The sequence below is a fragment of the Notolepis coatsorum genome (assembly GCF_963971535.1).
Source record: "Notolepis coatsorum genome assembly, chromosome: 1".
Lineage (NCBI taxonomy): Eukaryota > Metazoa > Chordata > Actinopteri > Aulopiformes > Paralepididae > Notolepis > Notolepis coatsorum.
Window position 1 is genome coordinate 65,914,776 of NC_140165.1, and position 24,344 is coordinate 65,939,119.

A 24,344-nucleotide genomic window follows, 5' to 3' on the forward strand; every position below is an offset into this window, starting at 1 on the left:
CGGGGGAGCGAGAACCAAATGACGATTCGGACAATAAGAAGAGATTTAAAGACGATAAAGGGCGAGAATGTCTCCTTCACTATCGCAGCAAGCGGGCAGCCAGAGCGACGGTATAGGATTACAAATGCTTTCACCAGCCAAGAAATAGGACTATCACAGTACACCTACCCCATCGCCAAGCTGATGGATAAATATGTGCACCTGCGTCAACTACCTATCCCGCTCATAGACGGCGCCACCCCGACCCTGCTGATAGGCTCCGACCATGCAGATCTCATAGTCCCGATAGTTACCGATGTGCGCGCAGTCACATGGCAGCCGAATGCCGCCTAAAGAAGAGGTGCAGTCGGTGTGACGGAGCCCATCTAGATGTACTACACGACAGTAACAGAAGAAAGCCTGCACCTGCACCATCGAGCAGCACCAAGGCAAGTGTCATGTACATTGACCCCGCCAGCAGCAGCGGCGCCCAAGTGCTCTTAAAGGTAGTCCGTGTAACATTGAGCTACCAAGATAAAGTCATGGACACTTACGCCGTCCTTGATGACGGGTCAGAGAAGACCCTTCTGCTCGCGTCCGCTGCGGCCCAGCTGGGACTGCGGGGGAGCGAGAACCAAATGACGATTCGGACAATAAGAAGAGATTTAAAGACGATAAAGGGCGAGAATGTCTCCTTCACTATCGCAGCAAGCGGGCAGCCAGAGCGACGGTATAGGATTACAAATGCTTTCACCAGCCAAGAAATAGGACTATCACAGTACACCTACCCCATCGCCAAGCTGATGGATAAATATGTGCACCTGCGTCAACTACCTATCCCGCTCATAGACGGCGCCACCCCGACCCTGCTGATAGGCTCCGACCATGCAGATCTCATAGTCCCGATAGACCGGGTCCATACAGGACCCCGAGGCTGTCCTGCAGCAGTCGAGACCCGCCTAGGATGGACACTACAAGGCCCCCTCGCTAAATCTCTCAACCGAACAGCAGCCACTAGCTGCCTCCACTCCAGAGTGACAGAAGGAGACACCACACTCCTGCAGCATGTCGAGAAGAAGATTGACTGGCGACGCCGAGCGCTGCTCCGCGCCTCTCTGATCAAAGACGGCTTTGATCTCCGGCAGCAGGCCAGCAGCGACCCCCCAGTATTATTTGCACTACAGAAACACGTCGCAGAGGACCCAGCAGCAGATGAAGAGGTCCGACACAGTGTGAAGAACAGTTTCTACGTGGACAACTGTTTACAAAGCGTTTCGACTCAAGAAGAAGCCGAGGCTCTCCTACTCAAGCTACGCGCCTCCCTGATCAAAGGCGGCTTTGATCTCAGGCAGTGGGCCAGCAGTGACCCGCACGTATTGCGCAGCCTCTCCCCCGCGGACAAGGCTGCCAGCAGCGAGACCTGGATGGCGACCATCCCAGGAGAAGCCCAAGAAATGACACTAGGACTAGTCTGGCGCTTCAAAACAGACTCGCTCCACTATAGACACAAACCCCTGACCACGGAGCAGGGAAGGTCGACGGCGATACCGACCACCAGACGGAGTGTGTACAGAACACTCGCCAGACAATAATATGGGATGTATTCTACCTTACACCACCAGGGCAAAGATGATTGTACGAGCACTATGGGACAAGGACCAGGGCTGGGACGACCCAATACCCGCACACCTTGCCTCCACATGGAGAGAGTGGGAGACGGAGCTCCGCTCACTCCCAGGCGTCAATATACGCCGCAGCTACTTCCCACCCACAGTGAGGCCAGAGACATGCAAGATGGATCTACACGTCTTCAGTGACGCCTCCGAAGTAGCCTATGGATCGGTGGCCTACTTGCGTGCCCAAGAGAAGGGAGGAGAGATACACACTGCTTTCATCCTGGCTCGCTCAAGAATAGCCCCACGAAAGCAACAATCTATCCCGCGTCTAGAGCTCTGCGCAGCCCTAGCAGGAGCGCATCTAGCCACGTTAATCCAACGTGAACTCACCATTCCGGTGCACAGAACAATCTTGTGGTCAGATTCCACGACAGTACTCACATGGATCAAGTCTGATTCATGCAGATACAAGGTCTTCGTGGGAGTCAGAGTCACCGAGATTCAAGAGTTAACAGAAGCAGCGAGCTGGCGGTATGTGGACACCAAACACAACCCAGCTGACGTCATCACCCGGGGAATGTCCCTAGATGACCTCACCCGTCGCTAGGGATGGGTATCGTTAGGATTTTATCGATACTACTACTCCTATCGATACTGCTTAACGGTTCGGTACTTTATCGATACTCTTATCGGTTCTTTTTGATAATTTTTTTATGATTTTTATATTTGCAGTTGAGAGCATTGGTCATCTCCCTACAGTAAAGATTAGAAATGATTGAATTATTGTAAATTTGTGTGGAGTGGTGGGAATAGCTGCTTCAATAATAACTTATAACAACAACAGACAAGTTAGACAACTATGTATACAAAAAAAACGATATACACTGAATGATTAGTTGTTACCTAAAGTCCTTGGACTCCACTGTAGAGAACGGGTGCAGGCCTTTGACAACAAACTTTGTCACAGCCCTGTGACACTCGTTCACCCTATCCTCTGTCATCTTTCCTCTAGCTGCTAGGGAGAAAGGACTTTGGGTGGTGGAGGTAGAGGGTCGAGGAGGATGTGTGGTGGGCTCACTGGGACACATTGGTGGCTGACCTCAGCTTGACGATCTATAAAAAGTTTTTAGATTGTAGTGTAGCTAAACAATTATTTTGTTTATTAGCCTATTTGTAATAATTCGTTATTAGCCTAGGAAACTCCGTATCTTGGCTTACCGGCTGCAGTGGATGCAGATGGACCACTGCGCGCAAGGCAGTCGAATACGGCGCATTTCTGCAAACTAATATAGTGTTTTGCAAACAAATGTTTTGATAGATTGCTCGTATTGCCACCCTTACTGGCAAATGTTTTGTTGCACTTGTGAACGCTTCGCTCTATCCGCCATCACGACTCAGTCCATGCAGAGCTGTCTGTGTCTGTGTGCAGCGCGCGTCAGCACGGAGACAGCGCTGAGATGCTTCCAGCTGCAGCACATCAGGTGTGCGGGGCTTGTATGTGCGGGGCTTGTAAGCGCTGCGGTCTGACGTGCTGCAGCTGCATACTATTGACAGCGGTTTCATTAACGAGTACCCGTATGTATGTGTAGCGCGACTCGCGAGGAGTGTGTGTAATAATGACTCGCTGCGACTCGCTTCTCGTGCAGAGACAGAGAGAGGAGAGATCGTTCGCAACTTTTAAATAATAATAATAATAATAATAATTTCTCTAGAGTATCGATAGCAGTACCGAGGACGTCGGAGCTTATAAATACTCCGGTATTTTCTAATATAGTACCGGTTCCCGTTTAAAACCGGGGTCCGGGGGGCATCCCTACCCGTCGCAACATCTACAGTGACGGACCAGAGTTCCTCAAGCTCCCGGAAGAAGAGTGGCCTACGCCCACCCCACGGGAAGCGAGTAAAGAGGAGGCTGAGAACAAGAAACCTATGTTCTGTGGACTGAGCACAGTCGCCTCCACAGACCCCAACATAGATGACTGCATTACCCTACAGAGTGCGCAGCTAAAGACATTCCTGTGGCACCACCCAGAGATTCAGTCCACTGCCGACATTTCAGCAGCTGACTACGAAGAAGCAGAACTTCTTCTACTACAACGAGCCCAGAGAGACTCGTTCCCCGACGAGCTAGACTGTCTACAGGGAGGAAAGCCCGTCCCATCACATTTACATTTAGTCATTTAGCTGACGCTTTTATCCAAAGCGACTTACAAGTTCTGTGCGACAAGACAGCAAGAAGGGTATAACTCTATCAGCTGAGTAACAATGTTCATCAAAGTGTTGCGTGTTACAGTGTAGGTTAGTTTATTAGGACAAGTGCATGACATTAAGGTTAGTCGGGGTTAGATTTTTTTTTTTTTTTTTTTTTTTATCATTTCAGATAATGGTTGAAGAAGTGAGTCTTTAGTCGACGGCGAAAGATTGGACGGGATTCGGCTGTCCTAACTGGGATGGGTAGTTCATTCCACCATTGTGGGGCAAGGACTGAGAATAGGCGGCTTCTCTTTGATGACCCTCCGGGAGCTTGGATAGGAGTAGATCTGAGGCGGCCAGAAGATGCAGAGCGTAGGGGTCTTGAGGGTGTGTAGTTAGAGACCATTGACCGGAGGTAGGTGGGAGCGGTTCCCTTTTCCGCACGGTATGCTAGGTCGAGGGCCTTGAAGCGGATACGTGCAGCAATGGGGAGCCAGTGCAGGTCCCTAAGAAGTGGGGTGACATGGGCCGACTTCGGTAGGTTTGAGATCAGGCGGGCCGCTGCGTTTTGAATGAGTTGAAGAGGCTTGGTGGCAGTGGCCGGGAGGCCAGCTAGCAGTGCGTTGCAGTAGTCGAGGCGGGAGATGACTGTTGATTGGACGAGGAGTTGGGTGGCTTCTTTTGTCAGGAAGGGGCGTATCCTTCTGACGTTGCTCAGGAGGAATCTGCAGGTTCTGGTTGTCGCTGCGATGTGAGCAGAGAAGTTCAGCTGGTCGTCGAGGACAACACCAAGGTTCTTGGCGGTCGGCGACGCGGTCACAGCTGCATTCTCGACTGTGATGGAGAGGTCGGTCAGGGGGGAGGATTTGGCCGGCAGGTGGAGCAATTCTGTTTTGCTTAGGTTCAGTTTGAGGTGGTTGGTCGTCATCCAGGCGGAGATGTCGGACAGACAGGCCGAGATCCGCTCAGAGACGTGGATATCTGAGGGCGGGAAGGAGAGGAAGAGTTGAGTATCATCGGCATAACAATGATATGAGAAGCCATGAGACGTGATAATGTTACCCAGTGATTTAGTGTAGAGGGAGAAGAGAAGGGGTCCTAGGACCGAGCCCTGGGGGACACCCGTCCGGAGGGGGCGGGTGGCCGACAGAGTCCCTCTCCATGACACTTGGTAGGAGCGGTCATTGAGGTATGATGTCAGCCATCAGACAGCAGACTGCTCCACCTGGCACCCGAGAGCGACGCCCATAATCTCATCAGAGTGGGTGGTCGTCTGCGGAGAGCCCCCAATCTACCGGATGACGTTAAGTACCCGATAGTCTTGAACAGCCGACACAAGGTCACAGAGCTGATCATAAAGAAATACGACGAGGATGTACACCACGCAGGAGCAGAGAGAGTCTTCGCGGAGATCAGACGTCGCTATTGGATACTTCAAGGAAGAGAAGCAGTGCGACGCTTCCAGCGAACCTGTCTAGACTGCCGAAAGTGGCGCGCGCAGCCCAGCATACCCCGGATGGCTGACCTACCTCCCTGTCGCCTCCGACTCGGCGACAAGCCATTCCACTCCACAGGCATGGACTGTTTTGGCCCGTTGTATATAAAGAAAGGAAGAGGAATCGAGAAGCGGTGGGGTATTGTATTCAAATGCATGACCACCAGAGCGATACATATCGAACTCCTTTCAACCATGAGCACAGACTCATTCCTTATGGCCTTCCGAAGATTCACATCACGGAAAGGAAAACAGTCTACATTGTTGTCTGATCACGGGACAAACTTCAAAGGCGGAGAAAGAGAGCTGAGAGAGAGCTTCCAAGCTATGGGCCCAGAACTTAAGACCCACCTCGCTCCATCCCAGATTGACTTCCAGTTTAATCCCCCGAACGCACCCCACTTCGGTGGAACCTGGGAACGAGAAGTACGTTCAATAAAGACAGCCCTGTACGCCGTGCTTGGGGCCCAGACTGTGGCGGAAGAAGTCCTAATGACAGTCCTCACGGAGATCGAGGGAGTATTGAACTCAAAGCCCCTCGGTTACGTCTCCAGTGATGTAGCAGATGTCGACCCAGTCACCCCCAACACACTCTTGATGGGGCGGCTGGACCCCGCGCTACCCCAGACAATGTACAGGCCTGAAGAAGCGAACGGCCGAAGAATGTGGAGGTACAGTCAAGTACTAGCTGACAAGTTTTGGAACAGCTTTCTACTCCACTACCTACCGTCTCTACAGACCCGCCAGAAGTGGGTAAAAGAGAGAGACAATTTGACAGAAGGAACAGTCGTCATGATTATCGACCAGTCACTACCCAGAGCTATGTGGCCGGCTGGCCGCGTAAGCAAAGTGATCACCGGTGCCGATGGCAAAATCCGAGCAGCCGAGGTGCTCGTCCAAGGGCGAACTTACACACGACCCGTGGCGAGGCTAATAGAACTGCCCAGACTCCCAGACACTATCGATGACGACCATGACCCCACGACTTTGTGAGTTGACTGACCCTTACAGCGGACCTTGAGTGGTAGACAGTGCGGTTAATCTGTCTCTGCTTAGCTAATTAGGTGGGACTAATTAGGGGGCGGCTGTTGTGAAGGATCAGATTAAACCGAATATATATATTTATTTATGGATATATATTTAATAGTATTTGTATATCGTTTGATATCCCTTGTATATTCCTTGTACATATACACTGAATATCCCTTTAGTCTACTAACAGCCCATAATAGTTTCATTCTACCATTGGACAAGAACCTGGCGCCAGCAGCCAAGCCCCTTGGTTCAAGTTCAATCGTGCCGACGAACATGTCGTTACAAGCCCGGTTCCGCGTAGGAATACGTCTGGCGAAATACGAATGGTACTATTTGTTCACAGCGCATATATATATGGCGCAAGTAAAGTAGAACTTTCTTTTTAGTCCATTAGTCCTTTACCCTCCAACCTAGTAACAGACGTGAAGCCTCACCCACGACCCACGTGTGGTGCAGTATGGCCTACTTGGCCTCAGAATAGGCATTGAGACATCGTGTGGATTAATAGTTGAATTGTCATAGTTTGGCACTATACCGTCGAGTGGGACGTATTTCTATTAAGTTAATAATAGTCTATTATGTATGGTGCATCGTTCAGTTAGAGTTATAAAGTGAGCAGTACCCCCATCGTTCCTGGCGTTATCTAGAGTCTTAACCAGGCTGGGCAGACCACGTGTGGTGCTTTCATCCGAGGAGTTCTGGGCCAGGACGAGTGGACCTGTACATTGGATTACTTTACCCGGACGACGGTGAGCCCTACACGGCTTGGATTATCTACATGCTTTGGGTGCTTTGATTATGCCATGGATAACAGCCAACACTGCTGAGTGTTGGAACTACCCCCCGAGAGGAGTCCAGGTGAGACGGCGCTCTACCCCGAGTGAGGTCGCCTCACGTCTCTTCGTTGTGGACCGGCAGCTACCGTCTACAAGAGGGCCCAGCTGTATTCATCTGTGGACCGAGGTTCTGTGGGCACCGTGTTCAGCACTCTGAATTCTCCCAAGAAATCGTTGGCCAGATGGGATATCGCCGGCGGCTCTCCTAACCCCCCCCCCCCCTACTGACTTACAACCAGCGGGACCCCCCTTTAGTGTATCCAGCTATAATCATTTAAGTACCATCGCTATAGTTCCCTAAAGAACCAGGTTGTATACTTGCTCCCTGCGTAACCAGAGATTGGACATTCAATGTTGATTTGCCTACAAATACTCATTTGCCTTACAAGTGCATTCAAATCATAAATGTCATTAAGTGAACGTTGTATATACCCTTTGCTATATAAAATATTCGATTTATACATTTGTGTGGACTTCGTTTCATCAGGTGGGAAAGTGTTCATCATATCTACATCATGTACTGTGTGGCCAGTATTCAAAGTACATAATCGGTAGTGGTTTAATGATACCATACTTATCAATACAGTCAGGGAATTGTACCCCTCAGTTACAGTGTAGTACATGTGTGTATTGAATAGTGTAGTACATGTGTGTATTGAATAGTGTAGTACATGTGTGTATTGAATAGTGTAGTACATGTGTGTATTGAATGGTGTAGTACATGTGTGTATTGAATAGTGTAGTACATGTGTGTATTGAATAGTGTAGTACATGTGTGTATTGAATAGTGTAGTACATGTGTGTATTGAATAGTGTAGTACATGTGTGTATTGAATGGTATAGTACATGTGTGTATTGAATGGTGTACTGTAGTACATGTATGTATTGAATAGTGTAGTACATGTGTGTATTGAATAGTGTAGTACATGTGTGTATTGAATAGTGTAGTACATATATGTATATTGAATGGTGTAGTACATGTGTGTATTGAATGGTGTAGTACTATGTATTGAATTTAGGTAATAAGATTTTGTGGTTAAATAGTTATGTGATTGTTAAACTGTGATTGACCAACTCTTGTCAACAGGAAGTGGTCAGAGACAATAGAATGGAATAGAACTGACCTCTCTCAGTAGCTCCACTAGATATAAAATAAATTCCCTTGGGAAGCCAAACGTTGTCAACAGGAAGTGGTCAGAGACAGACGACAGGTCAAAGCGGTCAAGTGTCTTGTGACCTCGGCCATGAAGCATCAAATCACAATCCAGGATCGCTATGGGAATCGCCATGGTTACCTGGGGAGGGGCTAGTGAAAGAAGAAAGTACATCAGTGGTCTGTCCCTGATTTTAAACAAGGTTGGGTAGACACATGACACAAGACAGTATGTAGCACTGTAGCACTCAACACTTTGATGAACATTGTTACTCAGCTGATAGAGTTGTGCCCTTCCTGATGACTTGTGACACTCTTCGGTTCAAATAACAAACTCAGCAAGACCGACGGCTTCTCAGTTACAGTGGGTGACAATATTGTCACAAGGAAAGAAGATATTACCTACCTGGGTTCCATCCTAGAGGCAAATCTTTCCTGTGACAAAATGGCATCCAATGTAATAAAAAAGGTCAACCAACGAACTCGATTCTTGTACCGGATCTCCTCACTGGTAAACAAGAATACCCTGAAGACTCTAGCAGGAGCACTCATTCAAGGGTACTACGACTATGCTTGCACCTCATGGTACCAAAGCACCTCAAAGGCGCTAAAAACAAAATTACAAACATCTCAAAACAAACTGGTCAGACTACTGCTTGACCTTACTCCTAGAACCCACCTCACCCCTGCCCACTTTGACAACCTAGGATGGCTTAGAGTAGACGACAGAGTACAGCAACTTGCAATGGGCCTGGTCTACAAGATACACTACACGACCAAGGTACCCATGTACATGACAAAATACTTCCCAAAGGTCAGTGAATACCACGATCACAACACCAGAGGGAGCTCCACAAATCATGTTAAACCCAGATTCGGCTCAAACAAGGGACTAAACACGTTTCGCAATTATGCCACATCAATGTGGAACGCCCTACCCAAAGCTGTAAAGGAATGTGAATCACTACCCACTTTCAAAAACACTCTCAAAAAACACCTAAGGGAGACTGCAACTCGAAACTGGCCCCTGTAAATGTCCGAACACAACCCCCTCCAATGTACAGTAAATTACCAAGTATGGTCTTGTCAATAATCCAATGTACAGTGTTGTTTGTACAGTTGTACAGTGTCCCCCACCCACCCCTCCTACCCAACCCCCCCCACCCACCCCCCCACTCCTACCCATTGAACAGTCTTGTTTACATCAGGGTCCCCCATTTTCGATTCATGTTAGTGATAATATTACACTGGCTATCGAACAATATATGTTGCTGATAATACTACCCTGGCTTTCTGTTATATCCTGCACTAATCTGTTATATATCCTCCTGTACTATCATGTTGTAGTGATGTACAGGGCTAACGTTGAGCATCTTAACACAACACAGCAGCACCAGCTACACAGACAGGTTAGCTACAATGTTAGCCAGCGTTAAGTTATCCGTCTAAACTAAAACAGTTGAGCATTCTTCTAGCACAGGCAACCGAATAGATTAAATCCACTATCGTTAAAATACTCGATCTGTAGAGTTAAGAATGAAGACAGAGGTTTTAACTTACCTTCAAATCGCGTTAGCAGCACGTTAGCATCTAACGTTCCCCAAACAACACCAGCGCTACCTTACTGTCAGCGACAGCACTTTCGGTGCTCAGTCACGTGACGTCTACAAATAATAACTCGAGCGATATAATAAATGACAATAAGTGAATCTAACATTAAATAATAATCGTTTTATATTTTTTTATGGTGTGCTTTATCTCTAAACTGTATTTAGTATTATTTATATCCAGAGACTGGAAAATAATAAAGCACCAAAGTGCCGCAGCGGAAGTGATGTTGATGTCGCGCAGAGGAATAACAAACAACACAAAATGGCGCCCAGCTGCTGTTTTATTGACGTGATGTTTTGATCTGGAGGTTTTTATCTTTTATTTTAAAGCACAACGTTGGATTTATAAACATTTCAGATCGCTTTGTCGACAAGCAGAACCGGGAAAGAGACAATTTAACTTTGGAATGAGATAGTAAGTAAGTACGAGGTAGCTACAGGATAACTTAAGCTAACGTCTGCAGTCTAATCGACAATATCACCCAGCTGCTGGTTATGATGGGCTCAGGAACTTGATGGCTGTGTTAGTTTATGTATTATAGCTAATATTCTTCTTAGCTATGACGTTTCAGTCTTTTCTAATCTACAGTCACGTCATTTGCCTACCAAGATGGCTGCTATGATGATTTAATCTAAATGCGTTCCTGTTGAAAATAATGTCACGTCCAAACTCCAATGCTGGCATAACAGACAGAGATACAGTTAGATAGACAGACAGGTAGATCGATAGACTTGGCTATCAATATGTCTAGTCTGTCTATTTATCAGTCTATCTGTCTGTCTGTGATCTGTTTGTCTATCTGTCTGTCAACAGACAGCTAGATAGAGATTGATAGGTAGGTTGATTGATTGATTGAAAACTTTATTAACAGATTGCAGAATGGGTACAATACAGTGTGAATGAATGAATGAAAACTTTATTTAACAGATTGCAGATTGGGTACAATACAGTACGGCTCAATACACACAATTGTTAAGGGGATGCAGACCTGAGAAAGACGTTTGTCTTGTTTCCATCAGGGTCCCCCATTTTCAATTCATATAGACATTTATGACATACACAACATACATGACATTTATGGCATAGGGACATATAGGTATATAGTACTGATACATTTGTGACATAAACGGTATTCAAAAAATATACAGTACTGTTACCCCTAGATCCTGACAGAGTATATACATATGATGGGGAGGGGACTGTACATTAGGAGGGGGTGGGTGGGTGGGAGAGAGATATACATACGGCGGGGAGGGAATATATACATGCGGTGGGGAGGAGACTGTCTATTAGGAGGTGGTGGGGGTTTTGGGCATTTACGGTGGCCAGTTTCGAATTGCAGCCTCCCGTAGGTGCTCTTTAAGAGCGGTTTTGAATGTGGGTAGGGATTCACATTCCTTTACAGCTTTAGGTAGGGCGTTCCACATTGATGTGGCATAATTGCGAAACGTTTAGTCCCTTGTTTGAGCCGAATCTGGGTTTAACATAATTTGTTGAGCTTCCTCTGGTGTAGTGGTTGTGGTATTCACTGACCTTTGGGAAGTATTTTGACATGTACATGGGTACCTTAGTCGTATAGTGTATCTTGTAGACCAGACCCATTGCAAGTTGCTGTACTCTGTCGTCTACTCTAAGCCATCCTAGGTTGTCAAAGTGGGCAGGGGTGAGGTGGGTTCTAGGGGTAAGGTCAAGTAGTAGTCTGACCAGTTTGTTTTGTGATGATTGTAATTTTGTTTTAAGCGCCTTTGAGGTGCTTTGGTAACATGAGGTGCACGCATAGTCGTAGTACCCTTGAATGAGTGCTCCTGCCAGAGTCTTCAGGGTATTCTTGTTTACCAGAGAGGAGATCCGGTACAAGAATCTAGTTCGTTGGTTGACTTTTTTTATTACATTGGATGCCATTTTGTCACAGGAAAGATTTGCCTCTAGGATGGAACCCAGGTAGGTAATTTCGTCTTTCCTTGTGACAATATTGTCACCCACTGCAACTGAGAAGCCGTCGGTCTTGCTGAGTTTGTTATTTGAACCGAAGAGAATGGACTCTGTTTTGCCCATGTGTAATGATAGTTTGTTATCAGCGAGCCATATGCAGATTTTGCCTAGTTCCGAGCTGAGGGTTTTTTCAACCTGCAACTTGTTCTTGTCAGAGACCAGCAGGGCTGAGTCGTCCGCAAACAGGAACAAGTTGCAGTCACAAGATGACGACATGTCATTTGCATAAATTAGGAACAGGTAGACAGACAGCTTATAGATTGATAGGTAGGTAGACAGACATCTTATAGATTGATAAGTAGGTAGACAGACAGCTTATAGATTGATAAGTAGGTAGACAGACAGCTTATAGATTGATAGGTAGGTAGACAGACGGCTAGATAAATAGTTATACAGGCCAGTATGACTTGCTACCTTGTCTTTCTTTATACCTATGTCACTGTACATAATAATACTATAACATTGTATGTACATCTGATTATTAGCATTATTACTCATTTATATATACTCCAGTTTAATCACCTGCACCTTGTATATTACTATTGCACTTTAGTAACTTTTACATTTGCACTCTGGTTATATGCTAACTTCTTTTTGTTGTACTGTAATTGTGCTGTATAATGACAATACATTTGAAGGGGTGTAAAGGTATCCGTACCGAACCGTTTCAGTACTGGACCTAAGGTTCAGTACGGCTGTGTACCGAACGAATACAACGGTACGTTAACCAATAACGAACGCACGTGCAGAACTTCTTTTTGCGTGCAGAATTGAATTCAAAACTCGATTATTAACTTCAATATAGAATATTCGTTGACAGCCCTACAAGTACAATTAGTTACTGCCAGGGGGCGAAACTAAAGGCGCTCAGTTTTTACGTTTGGCGCCTCCCACTGAGAGGTCTGCCCGCCGTGTGGCGGGCAATCAAATAGTCATGTGAAAACCGAAAATCATGATCCAATTCTTTAGCGGAGTTCTCACTCGCTGTCTCAGCACAGACACGCAGCGCACTGCTGCTCCTACCCCTCCTGCACCTGTTTCTGTATGCTGCATGTAAACAGAGGCTATTGCCTCCGACAGTCACCGTGACGTTAGTCTAGTCAGTGGGACCTTCGTGAGATAACGTTAGCTACCGTTACAAAATGACCCAGTCAACTATTCACTTAGTTTAATACATGAGGCATTGTGTAACGTTATCCAGCCGGCTAGCTACTGATAGCTCCCGACATCAACAAATGCTCCAGCAATAGTCCAGTGCATAATACCTCCGTTGGCTAGGTAGCTCACTAGTCACTACGAAATGTCGCAGTAAACTAAATAGTTCACTGAGACGTTGTCCCAACGCCATCCAGCAGTAGCTACAGATAGTAGGCTTGGGCGGTATCCTTATTTTCAAACCGGCAAACCTTTATGTTATAATACCCCGGTGCACGGTATTTGACGGTATGACTTTCATTTTCATCAGCGGGGGGGGGGGGGGGGGGGGTGTTACGTGTTACCAAGTAAACAAATCATCGTCAGCTCTCAGAATGATAGTCCCGTCCCGCACCGGTAGAAGCCCGCACCGTTTTAGCGTTAGCATCTAGCCTATAGCCATGGCAGACTATTTGATTCCTTAAGGGCTAGAAATTGCCTGGGTTTTGGTCATATGCTCCCGAAATGCTCCCGTTGTTTGGCTACTTCTATGTGCAGTAAAAACTACTCGAATGCTTTATAACCTAGCCATTGATTTAGTTCAGGGTAATCCAAGATTAGCCGCAGAGCTAACGCTACTAACTTGAGCTAACGCTATTTATTCAAGCTCAGTAGCTCACAGAGAGAGATAAACAGCTGACAGCGGATAGTACAGGACGGTACAAATACAATAAAAAGGCGGGTGGGGGCTGTTGTGTAAACCTTGTACTCTTTAGTTCACATATAATAAGAGACTGATTGCTCCACAAGGACCACAACAACACTGCTCTCGTCACAACGCTTTACGGTATTTTCACAGCACTGTCGCAACATTACACCGTTGTGACCCACTCGCTCCACTAGAGCGGTCTCGCCCTCTGCTGGCGAGTGTGTGCACTACACTCAGTGTGTGCACTACACTCAAAACTCCGTTTCACTGTTATAGAAACTGAAGCGCATCTGTGATTTTGACGGTGACGGACGGTATTGAAAATCAATACCGTAGGTATTTCTAAATACCCTGGTATACCTTAATACCGTCATACCGCCCAAGCCTAACAGATAGCTCCTGACATCAATGTCCTACAACATGCGTATTCGAGTCCCTGACTTACATCGCATGAGGGCTGCTGAATAGGGTCCAGCTGTAGCGCAGGAGAATTATTTTGCATGCTGAATGTAGAGTTTACGGTCCAGCTGCAGCGCCGGATAATCCTTGCTGGAGCTGGAGGCCACTCGAGTATACACACACACAATGGAGCTGTTTGCAGACAGCGAGGTGGCGATGTCTCGCAGATAATACAACTACAAGTATGATTATATAATATATATATTTTATTAAAACATTTTTTTTATATAAAATAATAATAATTATTTTTTTAATAAAAAAAAAGTTGGCAGGTAAGAAATATGCTTGGCGGGTAGATTCTTCCCATCTACCCGCCACTGGCCGGTGAGTCAAAAAGTTAATTTAGCTCCCTGGTTACTGCAGTGCACACTACATCACCCCTGAGTGGAACATGGAAAGCCAAATTTCCCCCCACTGTATCGAAAACCTGTACCGAACCGTGACTTCAAAACCGAGGTACGTACCGAAGCGTCGTTTTTGTGTACCGTCCGTTACACCCCTAATTTGAATCTAATCTAATCAGACTGTAGCCCTTTTCCGACATTCACTTGGGACAATGCGCGGAGAATCGGATGCGTTGCCCCTGGAGTTGCCCTTTCGGACATGTAGCACACAGCATGCGGTTCTCTGGGGCAGACCTGTTCGGACATATGGAAATTCTGAGCTTGGTTTCGGCGCGGGGTGGCTGGCACCTAGGTAGAGCAAAGGCACTACGAGCAAACAGCGTAATATCTCTCATTTATCCTCAGTCAAGTTCAAGTTTTGTTTTATTTGTCACATAAAGTAAATGTACATTACAGTGAAATGCTTGGTTCTGTATGAGCCTCCTGAGAATGTGCTTCATACAGTAAAAAAAAAGAAAAAGTGAAAAGAATAAAGTCCTCCCACTGTACACAATATACAAACTAAAGTACAAAAATGCAAAAAAATAAAATGCTAAATGCAAAAATGAGGTATGGATGTATTGCAAATCTTTTGTAATAAATCGTTTCATACTGTGAGAAGCACACATTTAATATAAATGTATGACTTTGCTGCAGTCTGAGGCGCACCTCCACACTGTCACTTTTGGAACATATTGGGCACACCTCGCAAACTTGCTCAAATCTTGTGTGTGTCTTGTCCTTGGACCAAGCGATTTGAGCGAATTTGCGAGGTGTGCCCAATATGTTCCAAAAGTGACATTAAAGAGAATGAAATGAAAGAGAATTAAGGTAACGATAAAGGTCTGTGTCTATATATCGTCTGTCTGTCTATGTCTATTTGCCTAAGTAACGACAATAATAATAAAGATAATAATAATAATGGGCAATTCCAGCGTTATGGATGTTACATTCAGAGAGAACATTGGAAACTTAACTTAACATTGACAAGGCATCGATTTGAATTGGAAGTATAATTTACACATTTTAGTTACACTTATTGAGATAAAGATGAGCCTGCAGTAAGAAATGTTTTGACCTTTTGGATTTTGAGATAGGTGACAAAATACACAGCGTTATGGATGTTACGGAAATTGACAAGCTTTTCGGACTCACTGAACACATGATGAAAACTCTGTGAATATTTTTTTCAAAGAATAACATGTTGACTATCACTTTGTAGGGAAGGGTTTGAGGTACCCAAAAAGCACATTCAGGAAAACCTGGCATTTCCTCTCAAGGAATGAATCACAAAAAAGTGCTGTTATGGATGTTACACGTCTGAAATAGACAAAACCCACTATCAAAAATAGGGCTTTACCCACATGTGTTTAACTTCGGTGGACCATTTTGAGGGTCAAACCAGTCTGGATTCATGTTGTAGTTGAATATATATAGAACACAAATGTTCTAGAATGTTCGATTATGACATCATACTGTGACATCACAAATGTTCTAGAATGTTTGATTATGACATCATACTGTGACCACAAATGTTCTAGAATGTTCTATTATCACATCATACTGTGACATCACAAATGTTCTAGAATGATCTATTATGACATCATACTGTGACATCACAAAAAAAAAAAAAAAAAATTGTTTGGTCTTAAATAGTTTCAAAATATCAGTCACTTCTGAAAATAAATTACAAAAAGTTTTTGGAAAATAGCTCTTTATTTGATTAACATAAAAAAGTGTTTTCTATACAGAGAACAGCAATATTAATATCGGTTAAATCAGAAAATGAGTTGGAGCAATTCCATGAAAATGTCAACCTCACCATGAAAAAGAAAGTTATAAAAAATCCAATAAAAAAGTCCAATTCACTCTGCCTGGACTGGTTCAGAGAAATGGTATCTCTGTTATCCATGTGAGGATTGAGGTGTTCACGAATCTGATCAAAACTGACCCAGGACTTGTCCTCTTTGGTTGGAAGTGCAGCGGTAAGCCTCCATAAGGGACATGGACATGTGGCGTTTCTGAACCTTCTGCTTGACTCCTTCTCTTATGGTCACTGCATCCTTCATTCCTGGGGCCTGTCTTGAAATGTCGTCCCTGGAATAATACTCATTTACTTTTTGGTTTCATTTGGGGTGGGTTTCTTCTTGTTGCGATACTCGGCAAAACAATAACAAATACACATGTAGGCTGAGGCTGAGCAGACGCGAGGGGGAGATGGCCGACAGCAGCCGATTAGCAGTAGTTCAAGTTCAAGTTTCTTTAATATTTGTCATACAGAAGTACAGAATACTTTTATACAAAATGCTTCTTACTGTTACGCTCCAGAGACTGTGCAAGACAAGATAAGTATGAAATAAAATAACATAGTAAAATTAGAAGTAAAAAAATGAGGTCACAGTGTTCAGTTTAGACATATGTACAATGTTCGATGCAGAATAGACGTAGTTACCATACAATATACAATACTGTGCAGTGTACTAATATACAATACTATATAGTGCAAGGCAGAAATGGGACGAGGTGCAATTTAGGTACAATTCACAGTAGGTGTACGAGTTGTAGTGCAAATCCTTTATCAATAAATATAAAGTGTAAAGTGTGTTTGTGTGATCTAAAGTGTGGAGAGTGGGTGCTGCAGTGTGTTGTTTGTTTGAGTGAGTGTGTGCGTGTGGGTGTGTGTGCTGTGTGCATTTGATGGTTGTTGCATAGTGTTTATTGTTCGTTTAGCAGCCTGATGGCCTGGGGATAGAAGCTTCTTCTGAGTCTTTCTGTGCTCGCCTTAAGACTCCGGTATCGCTTGCCTGACCGCAGCAGTTCAAAGAGGCAGTTGTTCGGGTGGCTCGAGTCCTTAATAATTCTCTTAGCCTTCCCCTTGCACCGCTTGTTGTAAATGTTCTGGAGGGTGGGAAGCCCCCCTCCAATTGTGCGTTCGGCTAACGTGGACACTGCTCTGCCTAGACCAACAATGTGTGAAAAAGTTGTGTCTGGGAATATGTTGGATTTTAATCAAACAAGGAGTCATAAAATACTTCTGATTTAAATCAAACAAAGGGGTCATAATCGGACTTAACAACACAAATTTTTATAGTGTTTTTTGTCTATTTCAGACGTGTAACATCCATAACGCAAAAATGTAACATCCATAACAGCACTTTTTTGTGATTCATTCCTTGAGAGGAAATGCCACGTTTTCCTGAATGTGCTTTTTGGGTACCTCAAACCCTTCCCTACAAAGTGATAGTAAACATGTTATTCTTTGAAAAAGATATTCACAGAGTTTATCATGTGTTCAGTGAGTCCGAAAACTTGTCAATTTCCGTAACATCCACAACGCCTGTGTATTTTGTCACCTATCTCAAAATCCAAAAGGTCAAAACATTTCTTATTGCAGGCTCATCTTTATCTCAATAAGTGTAACTAAAATGTGTAAATTATACTTCAAACAAAGGGGTCATAATCGGACTTAACAACACACATTTGCAATGTAACATCCGTCACTTGCAATGTAACACCCATAACGGTAACAACTAACATCCATAACACTTGTAAAGAATAAAAAAAAAAATGTTGTTGACTAATTGTTGCTAATATGTCATCTTTATAAAAGTTGGCTTTGCTTAGGAAGTTTGGTTGACATTGCATTCCAGATGCATGTTTTATGACAACTTTTCCTGGAAAACGTTATGGATGTTACATTCCCTGTCCCATAAAGGGGCATTATAACAGCATGCTTCACCTGCCAATGGAAAGACACAAAGTACATAATTGATTCACATATTGATACAACAGCCCTTCATGACCAAAGGTGAGGTTAGAAAAATATCTGTTGATTTTTTTACCATTCTGGCCATTCAGAAAGTCATACAATTAGCAGGGTTCCCACGGTACCTGGAAAACATTGAAAACATGGGATTAATTTTTTAATTTTCCAGGTATGGAAAGGCATGGAAACTGAGCAAAAGTGACCAATTACATGGAAATAGAAACAGTTGTCCTGGAAAATTCTATTGGATGATGTGTAATACAATTTAACTATTGAGCACAGAATTAACATGAGTTTATAAAAACCCTTTACATGTGAACCGCTTTTACTGTAGATAGAAATGGATGATCCCATGTTGTAGAGCGTGCTCTTGGCATCCTATATGGTATATTGGATGTTGGAATTTGATGCAGGCAACTTGGTGAGCCAAGGGAGCCTTGGCATCTACAGTGAAACTTGAGTGAAACTTCTTATGCAAGTTTATCCTCAAATGTAAGTAGCTGTGTTTTAACTGTGTGGTAAACCTGGGTTTATCAACGTTGGTTAGTAAGCAGTGCAATCTTGCTAACTAGCTAGCCAAGATTGCGTTCGTCACCAACGCCGGAGATGCTGGATTCGCGTGTTCGAATCCAGCTCCCGGCGTTGTCACCAGCTTGGCTGGCCGTTCACACTAATACAATTGGCAGTATTAGAGGGTGGGAAAGCTGGCGGGTTTGGACAGCGACCCCTACAGTTCGGTCGGGGCGCCTGCTCAGCGAGGGTAGGATCTGGAGAGAGGTAGTGCGGCCTCCCACACGTTACACTCTCCCAGTGAGAATCTGCGCGGCCAGGCTGGAAAGCATGTGACAGTCTCCGGTCTCTCGGACCAACAGTAGGGGAAAGTGCGCAACAACCAGGAAGGGTGGGATTGGAGAAAAATCGGAAAAAGAAGGAGGGGGAAAAAGATAAAAAAAGAAAAAACGTTAGATCTCATAACGAGCCAGTTAGCCAGCGCCAGGTACAGTAGCTAGTAGGGGTGGGACAATACATCGATCCAGATCGATATATCGATCTATTATCAATAATCAAATAGGATCGACGCAACGTAAAAAGATCGATTCATATTGCGATACTCTTATTTTGAAAATCCCCGCGAGTCATATCCGCCGGCGCCCAGTATTGTGAAACTCCGTGTAGAAATTACAGCAGTGTTTGCGTCTGCTGTAAAGCACTACAGAGCGTCTATTTTGCGAGCCGATAAAAGTCTGTGCAGTTTTTTCCCCGCAACGGGTCAAATGCATATAACAGGCGTTGCATCGTCGCCATTCCTTTATGCCAACGTCGCGTTAAATATCTAAATGAACGTCGCGTTGGCTGCTAAAAGCTAAGCAGCTAACCGTGAGAGAGAACAGGAGAGTGGAAAGGGGACTTGGAAGGAGGAGGGGTGGGGGCTGTGGGGGACTGTGTGTGTGTGTGTCTGTGTGTGTCTGTGTGTGTGGTAAAGCTCAATATATAAAAACAAAAGTGAACAGGAGGTCTATTTGTATTAAAAACAATAGATTGTTTTTCATTTAAATGTCTGGAAGAGCTCAAAAATAAATACATCAATTGATATTTCCGTAGCCTTTTTTTAGTTGATCTAAATGTGACTGATTGTGTTAAATGGGCACATAATATCGCCTCATATCGATCGCAGACACCTGAATTGAATCGTATCGTATCGTATCGTGGCAGACTTTGTGATATCGGCAAATATCGTATCGTTGTCCAAAGAATCGATATCGTATCGTATCGTGATGAAACTGATGATTCCCACCCCTAGTAGCTAGCCAACGTTAGCTCTCATAACGAGCCAGTTAGCCATCGCCAGGTACAGTAGCTAGCCAACGTTAGCTCTCATAACGAGCCAGTTAGCCAGTGCCAGGTACAGTAGCTAGCCAACATTAGCTCTCATAACGAGCCAGTTAGCCAGTGCCAGGTACAGTAGCTAGCCAATGTTAGCTCTCATAACGAGCCAGTTAGCCAGCGCCAGGTACAGTAGCTAGCCAACGTTAGCTCTCATAACGAGCCAGTTAGCCAGCACCAGGTACAGTAGCTACCAACGTTAGCTCTCATAACGATAGCCAGTTAGCCAGTGCCGGGTACAGTAGCTAGCCAACGTTAGCTCTCATAACGAGCCAGTTAGCCAGCGCCAGGTACAGTAGCTAGCCAACGTTAGCTCTCATAACGAGCCAGTTAGCCAGCGCCAGGTACAGTAGCTAGCCAACGTTAGCTCTCATAACGAGCCAGTTAGCCTGTGCCAGGTACAGTAGCTAGCCAATGTTAGCTCTCATAACGAGCCAGTTAGCCAGCGCCAGGTACAGTAGCTAGCCAACATTAGCTCTCATAACGAGCCAGTTAGCCAGCACCAGGTACAGTAGCTACCAACGTTAGCTCTCATAACGATAGCCAGTTAGCCAGCGCCGGGTACAGTAGCTAGCCAACGTTAGCTCTCATAACGAGCCAGTTAGCCAGGAAGAGAAGAGGCCGCGAAGATGGAAGAGGAGGATGACAGAGGAAAAGGGAGAACAGTGGAGAGGAGTTGAGAAGAGTAGGAAGAGAAGACAGGAGCGGACACGAGGGGAGGTGTAGAGAGAAGAGGACAGGATGAGATAGGAGAGGAGTGGAAGAGAGAACATATATCAATCCCAGTGCTCATGTGTTCCAGTTCAATAAATTGTTGTTCATCTACAGCTTGTTGCATTATTTCATGCATTGATATTATCAATGACATAATCTCTAAGCATTTACAATGTAGACTTGACTGGCACATCTTTTAAATCAAGTAAGTAGTCAGGTGTCCTAGGGGGTTGTGTGTGTGAGGGGGAGGGGGGCGCGGATGAGGGCGGAAAACTTCAGGGGCCTATAGATCATCACTTAATATGGTACCTGGAAAATCAGGAGGTAGTATGGAAACAAATTTCAAGGCAAGCGTGGGAACCCTGATTAGGTTAATCGAAATTTTTACATCAGTGTCTCCTCCTGTAGTGTGAAAAAACATGCATTCTCATAAATATTACGATCAAATCTATTTTGTACTTCAAAATATAGACCTTGATGATACATTCGAAATTGGTTTGGTTATGATCATGTTATTTAAATTTTTTCATGGTGAGGTTGCATGGAATTGCTAAATGTGTTGTGGTTGCAGGGGGACTGAGGCATCATGGAAGGTGAACTGAGTCCTAAGGATAAGAAAGAATTGGAATTGGACAAATTCATCAAGTTCTTCTCCCTGAAGGTGATTATAATTACTATTAGGATTAGTATAATTATTAATAATTTTGCTCTAGATGGAGGAACTACATGTCATAGTGTTCATGGCCTAGATGGCTGTTTTCTGTCATGTGACTGGGAGGCTACCTGGTGTCCTTCAATTAGTTCAGCCACTATAAGGTGTTTGTGTTGTTTGATTTGTGCAATTTCCTTTTTCGTGTGTGTGACCACGTCCCCGACCGCCAAGAACCTTGGTGTTGTCCTCGACGACCAGTTGAACTTCTCTGCTCACATCATAGCGACAACCAGAACCTGCAGATTCCTCCTGAGCAACGTCAGAAGGATCCGCCCCTTCCTGACAAAAGAAGCCACCCAACTCCTCGTCCAATCAACAGTCATCTCCCGCCTCGACTACTGCAACGCACTGCTTGCTGGCCTCCCGGCCACTGCCACCAAGCCTCTTCAACTCATTCAGAACGCAGCGGCCCGCCTGATCTCAAACCTACCGAAGTCAGCCCATGTCACCCCACTTCTTAGGGACCTGCACTGGCTCCCCATTGGCGCACAAATCCGCTTCAAGGCCCTCGACCTGGCATACCATGCGGCAAAGGGAACCGCTCCCCCCTACCTCCGGTCAATGGTCTCTAACTACACACGTCACACCCTCAAGACCCCTACGCTCTTCATCTTCTGGCCGCCTCAAACCTACTCCTATACAAGCTTCGGGAGGGTCATCATCAAGGAGAAGCCGGCTATTCTCAGTCCTTGCCGCACAATGGTGGAATGAACTACCCACCCCAGTTAGGACAGCCGAAACCCGTCCAATCTTTCGCCGTCGACTAAAGACGCACTTCTTCAACCATTATCTGAAATGAAAGAAACAAAAATCTAACCTTATTGTCATGCACTTGTCCTAATATACTAACCTACACTGTAGCACTCAACACTTTGATGAACATTGTTACTCAGCTGATAGAGTTGTGCCCTTCCTGATGACTTGTCGTACAGAACTTGTAAGTCGCTTTGGATAAAAGCATCAGTTAAATTACTAAATGTGTGTGTGTGTGTGTGTGTGTGTGTGTGTGTGTGTGTGTGTGTGTGTGTGTGTGTGTGTGTGTGTGTGTGTGTGTGTGTGTGTGTGTGTGTGTGTGTGTGTGTGTGTGTGTGTGTGTGTGTGTGTGTGTGTGTGTGTGTGTGTGTGTGTGTGTGTGTGTGTGTGTGTGTGTGTGTGTGTGTAGACAGCGCAGGTGATCGTTCAGGCTCGTCTGGGAGAAAAGATATGCACCTGTTCATCCTCCTCTCCTACTGGTTTAGACTGGGTAATCTATCTGTCTGTCTGTCTGTCTGTCTGTCTGTCTGTCTGTCTGTCTCTAACTATATGTCTCTCTCTCTCTCACTCTCTCTCTCTCACTATATGTCTCTCTCTCTAACTATATGTCTCTCTCTCTCTCTCTCTCACTATATGTCTGTCTCTCTCTAACTATATGTCTCTCTCTCTCTCTCTCTAACTATATGTCTCTCTCTCTCTAACTATATGTCTGTCTCTCTCTCTAACTATATGTCTGTCTCGTCTCCCTCTCTCTCTCTAACTGATGATCAATGATCAATGAATAGTTTTATTTTCGGTCTTTGTTTACAGATAAATCAAAAACACACGTGTGGACTTTCAAAAGGAAAAGAAAAAATCACAAATGTACATATTCAAAGTAAGCTCACACACAAAATCCAAACTCAATGACCAAAAAAAGGAATAGGCTGAAGCACATGCTTATTTTTGCCTATCCTTTACAATTCTTAAAAACTAAATATACTTTAATATAAGAAAGAAAAATGTTTAAGGGAAAAAAGAAAAGAGAAAATAAATGTTTGATGTTTACTCAAAACTGTACTCCTGAATTATTTTATCCTTCAGGGCCTTTTTAAATCTCCCCTGAGAGGTACACAACTTCAACCCGTCACTAAGACTATTCCACAATAGTCTAGCTTTTACATTAGTTCTTACTAGTGCTGTCAATCGATTAAAATATTTAACTTTTTAATTTAATTTAATATTAATTGCATGATTGTCCATAGTTAACTCGCGATTAATCGCAAATTAATCGCATTTAATTTTTTTTTACCTTAACACATTAACTGCCACGCTTATATCCATCAATGTTTGATCACTGCCACCAGTCTTAAGTCTATGGAGATGTTCACCTTCTTTGCAGGGCTATAACTTTTTTAATTGTATTGCTAAATTGACATTACTATGGCCCATTCAACATCGATTATCTATCGTTCAGGATGTAGGAACGTTTTACTTTTTCATTCACACATTCATACGAAAATACCGTCTAGAGTATAAATATGTTTTTATCGTTTTCTGCAGTAATTCCTAGAACGTGAGATGTAGGCATAAATGCATATATTAGATTATCAAATGCCGTTTGATACCGATCCACGCTATATTAAAAATTTCAACTGTACATGGTCCTAAACGTTATGACTGATCATGCGCGGGGGAGGGGGGGGTCGTTTATAATTCCGTGATCGTCGTTAAATGATTTATGTAGTATGGGTGATATATAGATCAGAGCAGTTTGCATCGATAATAATAAACAAAAACGCTGACAGTCACGGCAGCCTCTTACCATTGGGCGATGATACTGGAGCAAACAGATCCCAGTTATTTGATGGGGATCGAGGCGATCCATTTCTGGTTTGTATAATACTAATACACGCCCAAATCATGTAGATTATTGAGTTA

The 24,344-nt window shown here is 44.5% G+C and overlaps 2 protein-coding genes across 4 annotated transcripts in view; one reads left to right on the forward strand and one right to left on the reverse strand.

The window, feature by feature from the left end:
- The window catches only part of harbi1 (harbinger transposase derived 1), a 46,998-nt gene extending 37,058 nt beyond the window's left edge, over positions 1–9,940 (reverse strand). For both annotated transcript variants that reach the window (XM_084315194.1, XM_084315195.1), the window contains exons 1-2: positions 9,868–9,940; positions 8,279–8,460 (exon numbers count right to left, since the gene is read on the reverse strand). In XM_084315194.1, coding sequence (XP_084171320.1) covers positions 8,279–8,443 — 165 coding nt within the window. In that variant the 5' untranslated portion in view covers positions 8,444–8,460; positions 9,868–9,940. The remainder of the gene's footprint in view (positions 1–8,278; positions 8,461–9,867) is intronic.
- A 233-nt stretch (positions 9,941–10,173) lies between these two features.
- atg13 (ATG13 autophagy related 13 homolog) overlaps positions 10,174–24,344 on the forward strand; it is a 68,464-nt gene continuing 54,293 nt past the window's right edge. The window contains exons 1-3 of one of the 2 annotated variants that reach the window (XM_084335560.1): positions 10,174–10,336; positions 21,531–21,620; positions 22,834–22,914. In XM_084335560.1, coding sequence (XP_084191686.1) covers positions 21,546–21,620; positions 22,834–22,914 — 156 coding nt within the window. In that variant the 5' untranslated portion in view covers positions 10,174–10,336; positions 21,531–21,545. The remainder of the gene's footprint in view (positions 10,337–21,530; positions 21,621–22,833; positions 22,915–24,344) is intronic. The other variant, XM_084335561.1, reaches the window with a different exon arrangement.